Consider the following 17,759-nt stretch of genomic DNA (forward strand, 5'->3'; position numbering starts at 1 on the left):
TATTCGGTATCGTAGCTGTAAATTATTGATTTTTCATTGACAAAACTACATGTACCTACAACTTTGGTCTTCGGTCGCGTTGCTGGTTTTGTGGTGACCGTCTAAAGAGAATTTCGTTGAAGTCTACTTCAATAAAAAATCGCATTAAATAAAAAATCGGTAGTCGTCGTAGTACCGGTAGTAGCTGATGTGTATACAGCGGTGTACTTTGCGTTTTCTTTGACGAACTTAAGAATTCGCTAGTGACCTAAGATTACATTATTAAAAAGAATCCTACGCAAACTGTAAATAAAATAAACTAGAAACTACGTACTGAATTTTTTTCATGACGATGTATTATTAGAAAGTGTATTATTTCAACGCAAAAAATGTCAAAAGCTTTATCTTTTTAGATTTCTCATAACAGATAAATTTTAATCTGAAACCTTTAGCTAAGGGGAACTTTCTGTTATAATAAATGACTGCTTTAATAGTGCATTCAATACCCTAAAAGGAAGTTTAAACTATTTTCCGAAAGAGTAGATTAGTTGTGCGGGAAAAAAACAAGGTTAGATTGCCTTCTAAATGAAATGAAAAGTAAAACAAACGATCAATTCAACAACCGAAAAAGGCTGACAAATGTTATTTTGTTATTTTAAATTTTTTAAAAATTCGCCGAATAGCAAGAGCGGATTTATGTCGCTTCATTTGTCACTTGATGGGGATGGAAAATTTGTCTGAATATCTTCCATTGGACATAATAACAAATGATGGAAAATTTCGAGCACAACAAATTTTTCACGTTAACCTTGTTCATTTTTTTGCACATAAAAAATCATAAAAATATTATGCGAAGCGCACTAGTGGCGCACCTGGTGAGTTTGCGTAAATTTCAATTTTCGTTGGGGGCGCTGTGCGACGCGCCTAAAACCCCGGAAACGTCGGTATGTTAGTGGCTAGCGCCTTTCTTTCTTTCTTTCTCTTTTTTCTTTCTTTCTTTTTCTAAAAAAATATTATATATCTTTCGTTGGTAGCGAGCTGTGGTTTGCTTTTCCTCCACTTGGCTAACGAAGCGCTTCGGAGCTTGCAGCTGGCGTTGCTTTTTACCCAAAAGTCTAGGCAGCCAGCAGCAGCAGCAGCAGCAGCAGCCAGCAGCAGCAACAACATTATGGAGGAGGACCGGTGGTTCTTCTTCTCCCCTCTTTGGCTATTGCCTATCTTTCCTTCCGACGCTGCTGTTTTGTAACAGCATACACACAGCGGAACACTCGCTGCTGGATGTGTGTGGCCTCCCCTCCTTCCTCCTGCGTGTGTCTGGTGGACAGAAAGAAAAAAAGGGAAAAAGAGAAAAAAGAAAGAAAAAAGAGACCGTGCCTCGAATAAGTCGAAACCCAAGTTCACTCGCTGGGTTCTAGTCGTGCGCCCGAGGGGCCTGCCAATGCCGTCCTCCCATTGGCTGGTGGGGAAATGGCCACCAGAGAACGCGCCACGCCACCCTCCTGCCTGTACTGCCCGACTAGACTACGTAGACGTAGACCAGTCACTATTCCATCCATGAATTCAGATGGTCTACGGTCGTCGTGAAAAGAGGACGTCGTGTCTACATCGCCCACCATCTTGATCGTGACTCTCCCCGTTTCGCCTCGTTTTTCCCCCCTTCAGTTTCACAGTTTTTAACCATTTTCGCAGCCCTTCACACGTCCTTATTCTGTGCTTTTATTTATCTCGTTTGGACTCGAGTTTCACATCCAACAAGCCGCCAGCTCTCAACCAACACTCATTTCAAACTGTGAACTCGGGTGTACCTGTGTTCCTTCGAAAAAGAAAGAAAGAAAGAAAAACAACTGCAGTGTGTGAATATTGTTGACGGAATTCTGTGCATTCTGCCAATTATTTCCAGCCCAGGAAAAAAAAAAAAAAGAACAAGTCATTCGGTGAGTTTTTTCTTTCTTGTTCGACATTTACGTTATGTTTCAACTGGTGAAAGTTTGGGGGAAAAAAGCGTGGTATTGACATGAGGCAGCCAATAGGTTTCCCTACCACTCTTATGTGTACTGGTCTATTTCGTTGTGTGTTCCACGCAAATTACGGATCCCACCACCGGTACTAAGGTTGGCTGACTAGGGCCGCCACCACTCAACAGCCTTTTTCTGTTGCCACGTATCCAACTAGTTTTTCTTTCGGGGGAAATTCATTTGCTCATTGCATGGATGGATTAAACATTCTTCTTCACTTTGATTCAAACAAAAATCCGAATCTCCATTTTGTTACCCGTTAAAAATCGAACAAAGACCACCACAAGCGATTTGATAACAGATGTCTGAAGAATAATTCTAGTAGAAAGTTTAGTTGTTTTTTTTTTGTTTTTTTTAATCGTGAAAGCAAATGGACGCCGTTATGCCTGAGAATAGTTTGGTCTGTGTGTTGAATGTCAATGTTGTTAAAGAGAGGGAAAGAGGGGCAAAAGTCTTGGGTGGAATGCCATGACAATGATAAGAAGACGACGGATGGGTCGAGTAAGAAGGGCAGAAGAAAAGGGGACATCCATCTAGCCGAGCCGCCACAGTCTATTCACTTGTGGAAGAAGGTAGTTGAGCGCTTTGAGGCAAAATTCAGCCAGACTCTTCTTCTTCTCTCCTTTTTCTTCTTCTTCTTACAAGAGAGCTAGCTACCTGTAAAACATTCCGAACCGTGAAACCTTGAAAACGACGCCTCGTGGAGCAGGTAGACATTACAGATCTACACACACACACACACACAAACAAGAGAGAACAACAAAATGGGGAAAAAAAATAAAAAAATATAAAAAAAAGCAAGCAAGGGGAGCTCTAAAGAGAAGAAGAAAAAATATTGAAGCAGCAGCTATAAATGTTAAGTAACCGTACTGTTTCGATATTGGCTTTTTTGAACCTCTCGGATGGTCATCTATAAAAGAAAAAAAGATCCTCGTTGGAAGAATGGGTTGTCTGTGTGTGTGTGTGTGGCGTCGTGAAGCATTCCTAGTGTTATTTCGTCCGTCAAGGGTGAGAGACTATCCAAATTTATCTGGAAAATGGGGGTTCCTTTTCATTTTGCTCGCTTTGTCTGCCCTACGTTTTTTCCCCAATAGACCAGATAGGTAATCCGTTCAAATACTCACCCCAGCACGTCCAGGCTGGGTTTTTGTTATTATTATGATGATGCTAAGGCTTCTTCCTGTATCTCGTTTACTTGCGCTCCTGCCGGACCCGAATTGTATTTTGTACACATCATTTGTTCCAAATCCGTTGAAAGCGTTATTCAGTCTGCTGCGTCAAACAATGACTCGCCAGTTACGTTCACTGACGTTTCCCCTCCTTTCCGATTTGTCACCGATACAACTTTCGACCGACAAATGTTATTAGTGGACGTGTCCGATAAGACTTCTTGGAAAAATCGGCCAATGTATTTGGTTAAGAGCTTGGGGCGGAGAAGATTCTCTCTCTCTCTGGCAAAATGGCAACCTTTGTCAGTGTCTTTTTCTTCAATTTTGGACATTTTTCTCCCGTGGCAGGCGAGTGCTTTGTAATCTATCCGAGATAAGGTCCGAATGTTCGCAGTGTCATCAGCTAGTTATCCTTGTACGTCTCCACCGGAAACGGGATTGAGTAAAACACCGTCCCCCCCCCTCCCCACTTCTGGCAGCATTCCACCACTCTGCCCAGCACAACAAACGAGAGACACACACATTTGAGGCTGAATGATTGATTGCCCCGTTTTAAACTCATTTATTTTGTTCTTTTTTTTTCTGCAGTGCACCACACAAAGTGATTGCCAATGGTGTGTGACCTTTGGTATTCAGTTGGCCTTCTCCATCCTTGTGGTAATCATCATGCAGTTCCTGGAACGCTCTACCCACCAATCTGCTTAAAAGCGCATGGACCGTTGTGAACGGCCGCACCACTGGAATCTGTTTCTTCTTTTTACAACGACTGGACCGTTTTCAAGGAGGAAAGCAGAAGAAATAGTGTTGCTCTCGGTGACCAACGCCGGATAAAAAACAAAACAAGAGCTTCATCGCCGCTTTGTTCCCCCCACCGTTTCTCCTCTCGTCGAAAATAATAATTGGTTGAGCTTCGTCGTCTGCGGCCATGTCACTCTCTCCCGAAGAAATGTTTTATCTGGCCACTGGATTGCTGGATCTCAACTCGTGGACAGGCTCTGCCGAAAGTAAAGCCGACAACAACGAACATTCGAGGACCAAATGTGCAGGTATGCATTGCCCTGCCTCCACCCTAATCATGTTTCGTCGAAGCGCTCAAAGAACACCGACAGATTTATTTGAGAGGCATTGGAAATTGTGTGCATGCATCAGACTCCTGTTTAACATGCACATGATTGACTAGCACCAATGAACCTAAGTGTTCGGATGATTGCACTTTTCGATTCAAGTACGGCGTTTGATGGGTCGGGCGACTCAAGAATGTCTGGCAAACAACATTTCATGATGGCAAAGGGGCCATTTGATGAATGCCACGATGTGGCATGCAGACGAGTGCAAACGAGTCAATTATTTTCACGAATGGCTATCCAATGTGTTTAGTATTTGGCCGCAGGATTTTCGTTGACGGTAGAAAGGCGAGCAGTGGCAGGTGGATTGGTAAGGCCAAGTTGAGAGATTAGCTGGACGCACATGGCTACCTTTTCCACTCGTGTTGCCCACCTGATAAAAAGAAAATCTACCGGAGGCGAGTTTTGGTGGTAATCAACCAAGCGTCGCTGGCAACGTCACGGATGCAGAACCAAGTTTCCCTCTTTCTCTCTTTTTCTCGTTTTATTTCTTCTCTTTCTTTCTCTTTTCCTTTATTCTCTTCCTTTCCCTCTTTTTATTCTCTCTCCCTCTCTCGCTCTCTTCCAAATATTTTCTTTCCTCCCCACCACCACCACCACCACCACCTCTGCTTGTAGACGGGAAAGGGTTGCGTAGTCGAAACAACCAATGGCAAGTATCGATCCTCACCAGTTGCCAGTGAATGACGGACCGACTGTTTGAGACGTTGTTGCTATTTGAGGATTTTTGCGTGGTGACAAGCCGGGCACAAAGAAGAGCCTAGGCCCTAGACTGAGGGGAGTTTAAAAATGGAAACACATTGAGTGGAACGAACGAACGAACGAAGGGCTGGCTGGCAGAGTGTGGGCCTGAATGACTCTCGCCTGGAGAAACGAAATCTAAAGGTGCAGTGGGCAGGTACGACTTTGTGCGCTGGCCACTAGTTTGACCACCTGTTGGACCAACCGAGTCGTTGTACACGATCCAAATCAACGACATGGAAAGAATGGCGTTCCATTTTTCCATGTTGGAAGCCTTCCTCTCATTATACCAAGACATCGTTAAATTCTTCAGTCTGGCACCGCTGTGTGTGTTATTCACTGTTATCGTGTCACAACAAAATGTAAATAGATGCTCAGCCGAATTTACAAGGCTAATTTCTTTCCCTATCAAGCTAATACAATTTCGTCTATTTTGAGATCAATAGTTTCAGCAAAGGCATTAAAAGGGGAAAAAACGGGACATTGATTGGGTAATTTTAAACGTCGTAAAATTCAGAGATCTCTCTCCGTGGTACAGGAGAACTCCTTGGTCCTAGGTCTACCGCCTTGAACTTGTATGGGTACCCTAAGACACGAGAATAGCTTATAAGCCTAGTACTTAGCGGCGTTCAAAAATAAACGCTGCCTTTCAAAGACATGAGCTTCTCCAATAATAGAAACACTAAGGCACAGTAGAGAAACAGAGGATAAATATTCGGTTTTTGTCTTCAGCCCAACTGCCTTCCGCCGATCAACAACTGTTTTAATTGATGTTTATCCTCATTTTAAAACTAATGGCACTTTCTTTTCATTTGCAGCGCACAAGAATTTGGGTTTCGATCGGACTCAAGAATCGGTTGCATCCACCACGTTTGAATCGATGCACCCATCGTCTCCGAGAAAGAAGTGCTGCTCATCTCCATCTAGTCTTTCATCTCACGCTGGAAGGTGTTCTTCAGAGTGCCTGGGCCAGGTTTCGTTAAACAACATGTCGCCATCCTCATCGTCAGGTCGACCCAGTTGGCGGACTATCTACTTAACCATGCTCGTCATCTTCTTGGCCTTTTCCCTACAAACCGCAGGTAAAAACCGACATTGACTTGAAATGCCTTGCATGTGTGTTGTTGCCCGTTTCTTGACAACAGTTGTTTCTTTTTGTCACTGGACATTCGAGTGTCTCTTTGGCTATTTGTCACCCGAGTCGTCGCACGTGGTACGCAGACGCCCGGCCGTCTCGGCATCCGCTACCAACAGACGGCGCTTCTTCCACCCAACCAATTTCCTTTCCACGTAGTCAAAATTGGTTTGGGGTGTGTTCAATGGCTTCCAGCCACGGGATCAGGCTAAAATAGGCTAAATCAGTCGCTGCTTAAAATGTAAAAGGGAAACAAAAAACAGAAAAACAGAAACAGAAAAAGGTTGACATTGGTGGGCTGAGTTATTTATTTGACAGTTTGGGTTGATCTATTATTATGTGGAATTATGAATTTTAAAAAAAGGGAACTTTTGTCATCGATGAGCCTTTTGAAACGAATCGTGATAGCCAACAAAGTTTGTGTGCGACAAAGACAATATTGTGAAAAAAAAGAAGAAGAAAAGAACTCGGTGGATAATTAAAAATTGAGAGACGGTGTCTGGCCTAGATGCGTGTCAGAAAGGATCGCTGACCAGAACAACAGCTGCTCGAAAGAGAAAAAAAAGAAAAAAAAAGAGCCCCGAGGTCTCAGACCGCAGAGTCATGAATGTGCAGCTGCTCTCCCCTCGTGCGCTCGCCACGCACCGCAAATGATGTATACATAACTGGACGCAGCTTGCTCAAGTCATTCGCTTTCCAGGCAGATGCACCGCGCATTTTTTGATTGTGCAGCTATTTAATTTCATCATTATCCACCATTTTACTCGCGCGCTTCACCTATTCCGGCCAGCTCCGAATTTTTTTTCTCCGCTACCACAGTGGGTTTAAAGCTATGCAGATAGAACAAAGTTTGCTGCGTTTAGTCCAATCTGTGGCAGATGATGTTTACCCTGCTTAAGGGCATATGAAATCGATGACAGGTCACCGGATACAAGCGTCGGCAGGTGGCGCGCCCTCGGCATGTGCTTGCACCCTCTCCGGAATCATCACCACCGTCAGAAGGCTTACTTATGTCTGCCCCATATGGTCACACATGGGCAGGCAGGAACCAGATGTGACATGCGCTGCGCTCCTTTCCCTTCCCCCCCCCCACCCCCCTCTGCTTCCTCCTTCTGTTTCCTCACATTTTTCCCCCCTCCCCTTTTCCGAAAAACGTGCGGTGTCCTATGACAGGCTTTAGGGAAACACTCTTCTACCTTCCACTCGCTCCAAGGTGATTTCCATCGCTTGTCTCTCAAAAATCCGGCCCTGCCTTCATAATGTTGTTCGATTTTGGTGTGCCATTAAAGATAACGTCGTTAAAACGGCCGATGATTATTTGAAATTCCGTCCAGCCAGGGCCGAATTTTTGTTTCTCTCCTTACCTTAATGATAAGCAGTGCTAAGGCCCACGCAAGACAACATTGGTGGAAGGACCACGCCACACTCTTGCCATCTGACGGGCAACGAGTGTACGTCTGACCTCGGTGACCCGTCTTTCTCTTACTCTTAATAATAATACAGTATAGGATATTTTTGCGCTCCCCTTTAATCTAAAATAGAAGGGGGTGGTTCAAAACGTTCACTTTCCTATCGCGTCTTACGTTGGGAGAAGAGCGATGCCCTCCCCTCTGGCTTATGAGGCGACTCGAATTTCATCCCTGCCGGAGTTGCCAACAACTTTGGAAACTTCTCTCTTTTTTTTAGTGCCGAGACCATTTTTCTCCCTCTATATGAGAATGAGACCGAGAAGTGAATGGAGACAAAATGGAGAAGTTGGTTAGCGGTCATCATTCTGTTCCGACCATGTTCGTTCCGCAGCTATGGACCTACTGCATCACCGGAACTTGGAAACTTGACAATATAACGGCAAATGATAAAATAGTTCCGGTTGGGCTTGTTCCGGATGTGATGATGTGATCCCCTTTCGAAACCACATGTTTACCGTGCCCATAATCAGTTGATGCATTGCTTATTTTTTTTTCCCATTTATCGATGGAACATTTTGAGCGCAGTTGCCCGACTATTTGGCATCCGATTGCATTGCCGAATAGTGCGAAACACGTCCGACACAATTATTCAATGTTTTGTTGGTCTACCGAGTTTCAGTCATAGCCATAAATATGAGCTGGCGTCTTTTTACATTGTTCTTCCATTGAACATGGCCAACAATTCGAGTGGCCTGTGGCGCTTGCACACGGGCACCAATGTGCAGTGAGTGTCTGCGTTGTGACTTGATTGTAAAAACAGAGGGGAAATTTGTCGGCTGGAAGCGAGAATTTTCTTTTCAGTGGGGACATCATTTTAACCAAACACCTGCCTCACTTATGGGTGAGCTGCTGCACAGGCCGTGGGGTTCCGCTACACAAGACGCGAGAATGTCTTTGTCTAAATCATACTTTTGGGGTGGTGTATACCTAAATTAGTGATAATTATTATTTATTTTAAAATTGGGTTAGCGTTAGCTGCTACTGTGTTAGAGTCAACTTGAATTAGTATCCTCACAAACTTGATGTTAACCAATGATTTTTTTTTGTTTTGTTGTTGTTTTTCCATTTTTAGAGGGTTGTTCGAGTCGATCCACACCCAAGCCACGACCTCCGCCTCCCCTGCCCAGCCCGACTCCCGCCGTCCGACCCAACATCACGTTCCAGACGTACGCATGCCCGCCAGCCTATGCCACATATTACTGTCTCAATGGCGCCACGTGTTTCACAATCAAAATCGGAGAGTCCATTCTCTACAATTGCGAGTAAGTCTTCCTACAATTACGGACATTGTCCAAGTTTTGCGTTCCTCATTGTCAAAATGCTTTCAAATGGGTCCCAAATTCCAAATTGTGTGGAATTTGGTAATTTCGATGAAAATGTGAGGGGCTCGACTCGACTCCCCACCTATTGTTAGTAATAATGGAAATGAGGTTGTTTGAGATGTGGCATTCCAGAGGTTGGCTGCCTGATTGATTCAGCGCACGTAGTCCGTGTTAACGAAGTTGTTACCAGAGGAGGAAGCGACAAAGGGATTGCATTCCTTTTTCCTCTTATTCCTCGTGTGGCATTTCCTTTTTCCTTTCTCTTTTTTCTTGTCAAATAAAAACAACCCAATCCCTATTGTTTGCATTATTTTATCACACACGCCTGAATAACTAGGAAAAACATAGACTTACCCAAATTTTTCTTCGTCTACAGGTGCACCGAAGGTTTTATGGGTCAGCGCTGTGAGTATAAAGACTTGGACGGATCTTACCTGCGTAAGTCTACACATTTCAAACGTTTGCTACTTTTTGAACATTATTTGAATCTCTTGTTGGTATTTCCATAGCGTTGAGAGAGAAGATCATGCTGGAGCGAGCGAGTATTGCGGGTGGAGCCACCGTTGCCGTCGTCCTGGTTGTTATCATTTCCATCATATTTTATACCTACGTCCGCCAACAAAGAAAGGAACAACGGCTCGCAAGGTATGCATCCATGTCATTTTTCTTTGGCTTACTTTGGACGCTGGACTCTAATGATTTATGTGTTTCCAAACAGTTTTGAGCAAGTGACGGTGGACAGAATTCAAATAAGGAGCCGGAGTTGCAGTTCCTGCAACAGCTTTGGGGGATGCCGTTTTGGTGTTGCGTCTACAAAGAACGACTGTCTCCTACATCAGCAGCGCCCTCATCAGTTTACCTTGTCTTCGGGCTACAAGAAAGTTAAACATCCCAATCTGATCAGCATCGACTATGCGCATGCTCTTCGCTTAACTGGTTTAGCTTGCGATCCAGTCAGCAATACTAATGCACCGATCAATATACTGGTACGCTCCATCAACCTGTGAAACCATGGAATTTTGTCAATAATTGTCAATTTCTTTCCATTTTTTAGACGAGTGCCCCTGGGTCCAATGTCAAGGCAGAATGTAAAGCCTCCCAAAGAGAGCAGACAGTGTTGTCTCTACCCAACAGAGAATGGGACTGCAAAACCAATGTGGTTGCATCTATGTAAAGATTAAACAAAAACAAAAGCTCAGCCTGCTGCTTTCCCCATTAATTCACGTGTTAAATAGATTGTATCTCGAACGTTTGGAACATTGATGCCACATAATATCTAAATTGTAAACTTTCGAAATAACTTGGGGGGGGGGGAGGGAGCATCTAGTTGAATATCATCAGTGGGGCCCATCTTCAGCTAAAGTGGTATTTTTCTGTGCGTACAAATACATTCCATACTACCGTTATTTAGTGATCCGCAAGGAAAAAGGGTATACTGTTAACACTATGCAACATTTTTTTTTTTTTTTTTTTGACGGGTTCGCAAGTATTCAGCAAAATCCTATGGTAAATCCCTTTGAATCGACTTGTTGGATCCTGAGCAGCGTCTGGTTGAAGTCTCAATGATTGGAATGTTGCAAGCAAAACTCAATCGAGTGGATGTTGAGCTAAAAGATGAAGGAAAACAGCTGCCACCTAGTGCTCGCTTCACAGCAGATTGCTTAGACCGCACAAGAACATGTTTTGCATTGTACAACAGTTTCCCATCTCGATGTCCAGTGCACCATGTCTGTAAATTATATAGTCAACAGTGCGTCAAAAGGGTGTTTCCCGCGGCGGACGGACGTGTTTTCGAAATTTTTTCTTCTTCTCCTACTAAGAAATTTAGTTCGAAGTCTACATGTTGGAAATCTTCCGACTCGTTAGATATATAAACTGTATATGCCTGCCTGTATGGACATTTTCTATTGAGTATTAAAATTGTCATAATGTAATACCGCATATGTAACATAGATGCAAAAGGTACTGATGTTTTTTTTTTCATTCACGATTTCCTTCACTTTAAACTTATCTATTCATATTTTCTCCCCCTAGACTGTATGAATTATTATTTACCATGTACAGTTAGAAGTGTTTGTTTCAATTTGAGCCGATCTATTTAGTTTTCTTAACGGCGATTGTTGTAATATTGTTTGCTGGCGCAGCTTGCATTTACATGTACATAATAATGAAATGTTGAAATGTGTATTCTTATCTTCTCTCTTCGAGTGAACCACATCTTTGAACAGACTGTTGATTACACAGTTCACATATCATGCATGTACCAAATGTACAGTGTCGTTTTTTAATTTTATTTACACAGATCTAGAATTGGATCTATTACATTGGATCGAAAATATTTCTTTTCAGTAATCAAGGAGCCAAATATAGAGTCGACCAAGAAACTTTCGTAGTTCAATGATTGGGTACCATTCTGATATTTACGTCGTGCCAACCAAGTTAAACGCAGTTGTTTAAAACAACAAACAAGGGAATTTCTGAAATGTCTTCAACTAAGGCAATATTTTTGAAATAAGAGAAACAGTTGTTTGTTTCGAGCGTTTAATCCTCGAAATTGAATCACTTTAACGTCGGTATGTCAGTCTCAACTTTATAAAGCAGCAGCGCACACTTCATGAGCAGGTTTAAATACATTTAAATGAAGAATAAATCATTTAAAATTTTGAATAAAGTTTAAGCATATAAAGTTTATACGTATATACTCGCCTAGGTCAAGCCGAAACTCAAATGCTTGAAATTCGCCAAAAGAATATTACAGAAATGTAGGATGAGGTTGCTCCGTTGCTGCATACGTTACGACCAACATTACAACTAACCAGGCTTTTTTTTTACTTCGAGTTCTTTAGTTCGATTTGATAACTAAAATTATTGGGTGGCTCAATAAGTGCTAATTTATTTCATATTAAAATTTCAGCTACTCGAATGAAATGTCACATTAATAATCAATAACACACCTTCAATTAGGACTGTGGCCCGGAGCTTATTGGGCGGGTTTTTTTTTAATGGGTTGCCTAGATGGGTTTTTCTTCAAACACGGGTTGGAGCGGGTTGGGCCAACAGAGTAAATGGGTTCGGCCCGGGCCAACCCATGGGTCAAAAAATATTAACAGGATGGGTCACGGCCCGGGTTTTTCACGGGTCAATCATACTTTTTCATCATCTTTTCAGTCTGTTTATCAATAAATGGCAAAATTTCCTAACGTATAAAAATTGAATTTTTATTCTGTTTTAAATGAACCAAAAAAAAATTAATACATGAGAATTGATGTAAACAAACATACATCAATGAAACGAAAAGAAACTTGGAAGTAAGTGTTGGAAGTAAAAATCCGAATTAACTGTAGTTATCGAACAAATACAAAAAATTGTTTTTAAAAATCTTCTTCTTCGTTTTCCAAAAGTGGAAAAGTAAGGTATCAAAGTTTTCTTCCAAGAAATCGTAGACTTCTTTTACCCCAACTAATCCTGCTTTGTACCATGAACGTAGACAGATTAGGGCTTCAACGGTCTCAGGCTTCAAGCTCATTCTCGAAATGCCATAAATATCCTTGCCAACAGTAAAGGCCCTCTCGCTAGCTGCGCTTGTCGCTGGAATGCTGAGGAGATCTCTAGCCATTAAACAGCAAATTAAAAGATAGACTAATTGATACCTTTCAATGGAGCTGAACTTGACTGATTGGTTATTTCTGTGCTTGTTGCAGGAAGTGCATCTGCATCATCCATCTCATTCTCATCATCACTTTCAATGCTAATGTTAATTGGTAAACTTCTCTTTTTCCCAGTAGAATTGCTCGATTTTGACAAACTTTGAGGTTTACGCGATAACTGCTCGCCATTATTAGAAGTAGATTTACGTTTAGACATACAGCCTTCACCACTTCATGTGTTCTGCCTTTTGAAGCTCTAGCGCGTGTCAGCGTCTACTTAAAACGTGATGACTGAACATCGAATATCTGCAACTCTGCATCTGCAATGAATGGATTTAAGCTATCCTATCCCTCCAGATCTTTCTGGCACTTTCTAGCTGTGAGATTCTTTATTTGACCAATAGATGGCGCCACATCTCGGGTTGACCCGCGGACCCGGCGGTTCGACCCATCACCCGCCCCGTTAAAAAAATGCCTCGATGGGTTGAGTCGGGTTGGGTTTTTTTTTCCTTTAGCCCGAACTTTGGCCCGGGCTTTCATGGCCCGGGCCACAGCCCTACCTTCAATTGGTTTTCAAGGGCTTGAATGATATTCGGATTTCCTTTGACTGATGCAAGCGTTCACCGCTTTCACCAACAATATCAAATCAAATTTGTAAATATTTTCCTGCGATCCAACAGTTCATCGTTGTATAATAAAATCGCAAACGTTGATAACTCATCGTGTTATATAATTAAATTAAATTCAAAAAGATGTCTCGCACATCAACGCAAGATGGTGTTGGAAGAATATATAATTTCTATTGCGCATAGCAGCAACGTTGTTTCGTTTCGGCAGGCAGCGAGACCACTTGGGCTGTTTTGGCAACGCTGTTCCTTTCCCTAACCTCCATATTGGAAAAGGTTTTCTCGTTGGTGACAAGGGCTAGTCTTTCGGCAAAACTTGTATAGCGTGCATATATCATAAAGATGGCATTGAAAAGAATCAATAAGGTATGTTTGCCAATTTTGAAACTGTTCGAATTTACTGTGCATTTCAGTCGAGTTCAATCGTTTAAAGTCGCTCGAAAATGAGTTACAAGGAAGTAAAACCCGATAAAGGAGTCGCCATGTTAAGTGGCTTTGGCTCGGCGAAAGTCGGGGTCTAGATTTTTCTCCATTCCTAGATGTAAACTTGTTAACTACTAGACTGCTGTCACAATTTTATCTAGACGTTCTATTTAATGCGACGCTAAAACGTATCTCTTAACATATTAATTTTTTTTATCGCATTTAGGTTAGGTAAACGTGTTAAATACTGACATTTAACATTTAGTTTTTTTTTAAATTATAAATGGGTTTATAATGTGTAGCTGTACAAAAGGATTAGTCATTGGGGACACTAAATCTATTTCAATATTCATTTGTGATTCTACTCTTATTCTGAGTTGCATTTTACTTTTCTTTCAGGAACTTCAAGATCTTGGTCGTGATCCCCCTGCACAGTGCTCGGCAGGTCCTGTAGGAGATGATTGTAAGATTTTTGTTTCCTTTAACTTAAGATTAGGAACTTATTTATTGAAGCTCAGCTGTTTTATAGCACAAGCTTTAATGTCTGTGTAAATTCATAGTTTGTTACTTAATAGTTTTGCTAATTGACAATTAATATTCATTTTTCAATAGTATTCCATTGGCAGGCCACAATCATGGGACCCGTAAGTTATTTATTCCCCTTATAAACCAAACCCAAATGACTAATGAGTTTTGTTTTAATAGCCTGACAGTCCCTACCAAGGTGGAGTTTTCTTTCTAACCATTCACTTTCCAACAGATTATCCATTCAAGCCACCCAAGGTAAATTTATATATTTTTTACTTATCAAGTGACAGTTGATGACTTGCATAATGTTTTTACTTTAGGTGGCATTCACCACACGAATCTATCATCCAAATATAAACAGCAATGGTAGCATTTGTTTGGATATATTGAGATCCCAGTGGTCACCTGCACTCACCATTTCTAAAGGTGTGGATTTGTTTAGCTTAACTTAATATTGCTATATATTAAAATATTTTTTAAAATATATTCTTAGATAGATAGATGGAATATTTTTTAATTGTATCATATTGTAATTTCAGTGCTGCTGTCAATTTGTTCTCTGCTATGCGACCCAAACCCGGATGATCCTTTGGTTCCCGAGATTGCCAGGATATACAAGACTGATCGAGAGCGATACAATGAACTTGCACGTGAATGGACTCGTAAATACGCCATGTGATGACTACGTCATTTGTTTGGCCCAGCTCTTTTTTCAAATCCCCTCACACCCCAACTTCCCCACCCATCTACTCCTTGCGATCGAAATGAATCGAGATGTCGATGGAACTTAATTAATTCTAAATAAAAATCCTTGTGCCGTCAGTTAGTATTTTCGGTTTATTGTCGCAAAAGCTGGAATAAGTTATCTATTGATGCTTACATAAGAAATAATGCTTGTGAATAAGCATACGAAACTGAACTTAATTATTCCCTTAGTGATGTTTTGAGTGATTGAAATTTTTATTGCTTTTAGAATTCATGGTCGAAAATGGCTTACTCAGAAAATTTTCCAATTCTCAATTGAATATTATGTAATTTCAGTAGGACCATCTGTTGCAGATTTAAATAACCTTGAAGTGATCGTAATCGTAGGATGACAAATAAAAGCATCAGTTGCATGACGTGCGCAAAAATACTATATTGAAACAAAGTACATACATTTACATATACATACAAATTGTGGAATGGCTAAGAACTTTTCCGAAATTTAATATACAATGTAATTATAATCAAAATTACAGCAAGAATAATTAAGCCAACAAACGCAAGACGATTCTGAATAATTCTGCCAAACATGCGATTCAGCAAGCGCCCACTACGACTTAACTGTTCATCGGTTTCTCGTAGCTTATAACAAAAAAAAGTTAGCATGTTAAAATTTGAAATCAAATATTAGAGCGATGTTTTCTTAAACTTACTCTGTTCCTGGTTTTTTGAATGGTTTCCCTTTGTTGATTGAGATCAGTAAGTATGTTGTTTCCAATCTGCTCTGTTTCAATAGCAATTTGATAGCCTGCTTCTAAACGATTTCTTCCTCGTTCTAGCTTTTCACCATTACTAATCAATAGTTGATTTTGATCATATACATCTTCTGCATCAGTGTCTCCAATTAATTCTTCTCTCTCTCCACCATTTGAAATTCTTTTACTCTTGAATTCTTTTTCTAGTCTGGAAAGTTCAACTTTGTAGCTTTCAATACGAGTACAATATTTGTTTTTTGAAGCTGTATCCAGTTCTCGAATCTCCAATTCCATCTGTTCCAACTGAAGTAAAATTAGAATATTTAAAAGTCGTGTTACATTTATCAAATATTAATGCAGAATTAATATTCTTACAATATCCTTAGTTTCTTCAAGTTCTCTTACAATCTGTTGAATGGAACATTTCTTATCCTCCGCTGAAATGTTAGAAATAAAATTGACTAAACGGAAACATAATAAATGGAAAATTTCAATATGATTGAACCTTTAGTTATTCCATTCAGTGTTGCTGTTCTTGCAGTAATGCTTGCAGTGATGACACTTTAAAATCATAATTATTATTGAAAACTGTGAGTGAAGAAATTTTAAAATAAACATACCTGAATTGCTGTTCATAACTTTTTAACAAGGAGTCCATTTTCGTTAACATATAGGGTATATTTACCTGTCACAAGACAACACCAGGGGTACGGCGAGACGCTACATGTAAAGTTGTAATTGTAAACATAATCCGTAAACATTTGCCAATTTAAAATGGCTGCCAAGTACTTCAAAGAATTGAGTAATAACATAAGAAAAAAGATTTGTTGCCAGTGGTGAATTACTTTTAGAAAATTTGTTGAGTAAATCACGAAATTTATTGCAATTTATATTTAACTTATTTCGAAAGGAGACAAGAAAAGATTAATATTATTTTCCGCGACCATTTTCCATTTTTCAGTTGACTAAAACTTTTATTTGCTACTTGGCAACAGCGAACGTTGTTCTCTTCGTCAAGTAAAGTCTTTCTCTTAGAGCTCCTTTTCACTTCGGGCTTGGATTCGAAAGGTATTTTTAAATATCAATGTACATCCATATCTCCTTGAAACTATTTTTCAGATTAAATATTGTAATGTGAACTAGTGTTCGTTTTGAACTAAATGGTCCAACCTTTTTGTTGATTTTAGGTAAAATGGCTCAACGTTTAACTTATCGGAGGCGCCTCTCCTACAACACCGCTAGCAACCAGCGACGCATGTAAGATTGTCATACATTAATTAGATGTCTAGATTAGAGATAGAATTGATCAGTTGAGTGAAAGCGATTTTTAATGATAATTTTCTAAATGTTCAACACTTTTATGTGAAGTGTCAACAATACCTACAACTTATTGTTATGAACTTGTGATAATATTTTTATGTTTTCAGTGTGAGAACCCCAGGTGGTCGCCTTGTATATCAATACAAAAAGAAGCAAAGGAAGATTCCCAAATGTGGTATGTGCAAGACTACACTCAGAGGTATCCGACCAGCAAGAGCTCATGAGCGAAAAAGAATGTCACTGAGACAAAAGAAAGTCTACCGTGCCTATGGTGGATGTCTTTGTCACAGCTGTGTCAGAGAGAAGTATGTTGTGCTCAGTACATTTTTAAATTGGTGTTTCTAACATGTTTTCCTTAATTTCAGGATTGTGAGGGCGTTCTTGATTGAAGAGCAGAAAATAGTAGCCAAAGTACTGAAGGCTCAGCAGGCTGCTGTTAAATCTTCTAAAGGCAAAGTTTAAATGTCCTCCAATGAAGTGTGGGTGGATTTTAATACACCTTGCATCATGTGGTATTATTGTATTTGTGTTTCTCACTGTCAAAAGGTGTCCCCTTCATGGCTCGCTTGAAATTATTTAAGCTTTAGGATAATGTGTTCTGTGCATCCGACTAGTTTTTTTTTTTTTTCGGATTAGAAGTTGGATTGATAAATTTAGGTTTAACAATCTTAGCGCTAGTTTACAGCTGTAACCTAGCGTCAGCCTATTTCACCAAGAGGTTAACATTTATTCTTTTGCTGAAACAACCAATTAGACAGGATGTCCTTACATACTACTAGAAATTAAAATAATGTCAACTAT

General features: G+C 40.5%; 4 protein-coding genes and 1 long non-coding RNA gene across 6 annotated transcripts; 3 read left to right on the forward strand and 2 right to left on the reverse strand.

Moving 5' to 3' along the window:
- The first annotated feature begins 1,163 nt into the window (after nt 1-1,163).
- On the forward strand, nt 1,164-11,217 carry LOC124204109. The gene is made up of 8 exons (XM_046601121.1): nt 1,164-1,913; nt 3,752-4,209; nt 5,847-6,110; nt 8,705-8,894; nt 9,331-9,392; nt 9,464-9,599; nt 9,673-9,940; nt 10,009-11,217. The coding sequence occupies exons 2-8, from the start codon at nt 4,089-4,091 to the stop codon at nt 10,126-10,128; spliced, it is 1,161 nt and encodes a 386-aa protein (XP_046457077.1). The 5' UTR covers nt 1,164-1,913; nt 3,752-4,088; the 3' UTR covers nt 10,129-11,217.
- A 934-nt stretch (nt 11,218-12,151) lies between these two features.
- LOC124204110 lies at nt 12,152-13,159 on the reverse strand. The gene is made up of 2 exons (XR_006878752.1): nt 12,605-13,159; nt 12,152-12,550 (listed from the first exon to the last, which is right to left on the reverse strand). It is a non-coding gene; the product is annotated as an uncharacterized LOC124204110 (long non-coding RNA).
- Nucleotides 13,160-13,425: 266 nt separating this feature from the next.
- LOC124204089 (ubiquitin-conjugating enzyme E2-17 kDa) lies at nt 13,426-15,000 on the forward strand. Its single transcript, XM_046601104.1, has 6 exons — nt 13,426-13,593; nt 14,050-14,113; nt 14,263-14,294; nt 14,356-14,433; nt 14,499-14,604; nt 14,718-15,000. The coding sequence occupies exons 1-6, from the start codon at nt 13,570-13,572 to the stop codon at nt 14,855-14,857; spliced, it is 444 nt and encodes a 147-aa protein (XP_046457060.1). The 5' UTR covers nt 13,426-13,569; the 3' UTR covers nt 14,858-15,000.
- A 296-nt stretch (nt 15,001-15,296) lies between these two features.
- Nucleotides 15,297-16,458, reverse strand: LOC124204088 (vesicle transport through interaction with t-SNAREs homolog 1A-like). 2 transcript variants are annotated; one of them, XM_046601102.1, is made up of 5 exons: nt 16,259-16,458; nt 16,144-16,199; nt 16,014-16,072; nt 15,597-15,941; nt 15,297-15,525 (listed from the first exon to the last, which is right to left on the reverse strand). In XM_046601102.1, exons 1-5 carry the CDS (start codon nt 16,306-16,308, stop codon nt 15,367-15,369), a joined length of 669 nt encoding a protein of 222 aa, XP_046457058.1. In that variant the 5' UTR covers nt 16,309-16,458; the 3' UTR covers nt 15,297-15,366. The 2 variants fall into 2 exon arrangements, with proteins under 2 accessions (XP_046457058.1, XP_046457059.1); XM_046601103.1 differs by having other exon boundaries at nt 16,014-16,075.
- A 109-nt stretch (nt 16,459-16,567) lies between these two features.
- LOC124204090 (60S ribosomal protein L34-like) lies at nt 16,568-17,473 on the forward strand. The gene is made up of 4 exons (XM_046601105.1): nt 16,568-16,706; nt 16,826-16,895; nt 17,066-17,263; nt 17,324-17,473. The coding sequence occupies exons 2-4, from the start codon at nt 16,831-16,833 to the stop codon at nt 17,418-17,420; spliced, it is 360 nt and encodes a 119-aa protein (XP_046457061.1). The 5' UTR covers nt 16,568-16,706; nt 16,826-16,830; the 3' UTR covers nt 17,421-17,473.
- Nucleotides 17,474-17,759: the final 286 nt, after the last annotated feature.

Source organism: Daphnia pulex, chromosome 10 (assembly GCF_021134715.1).
Source record: "Daphnia pulex isolate KAP4 chromosome 10, ASM2113471v1".
Classification (NCBI taxonomy): Eukaryota; Metazoa; Arthropoda; class Branchiopoda; order Diplostraca; family Daphniidae; genus Daphnia; species Daphnia pulex.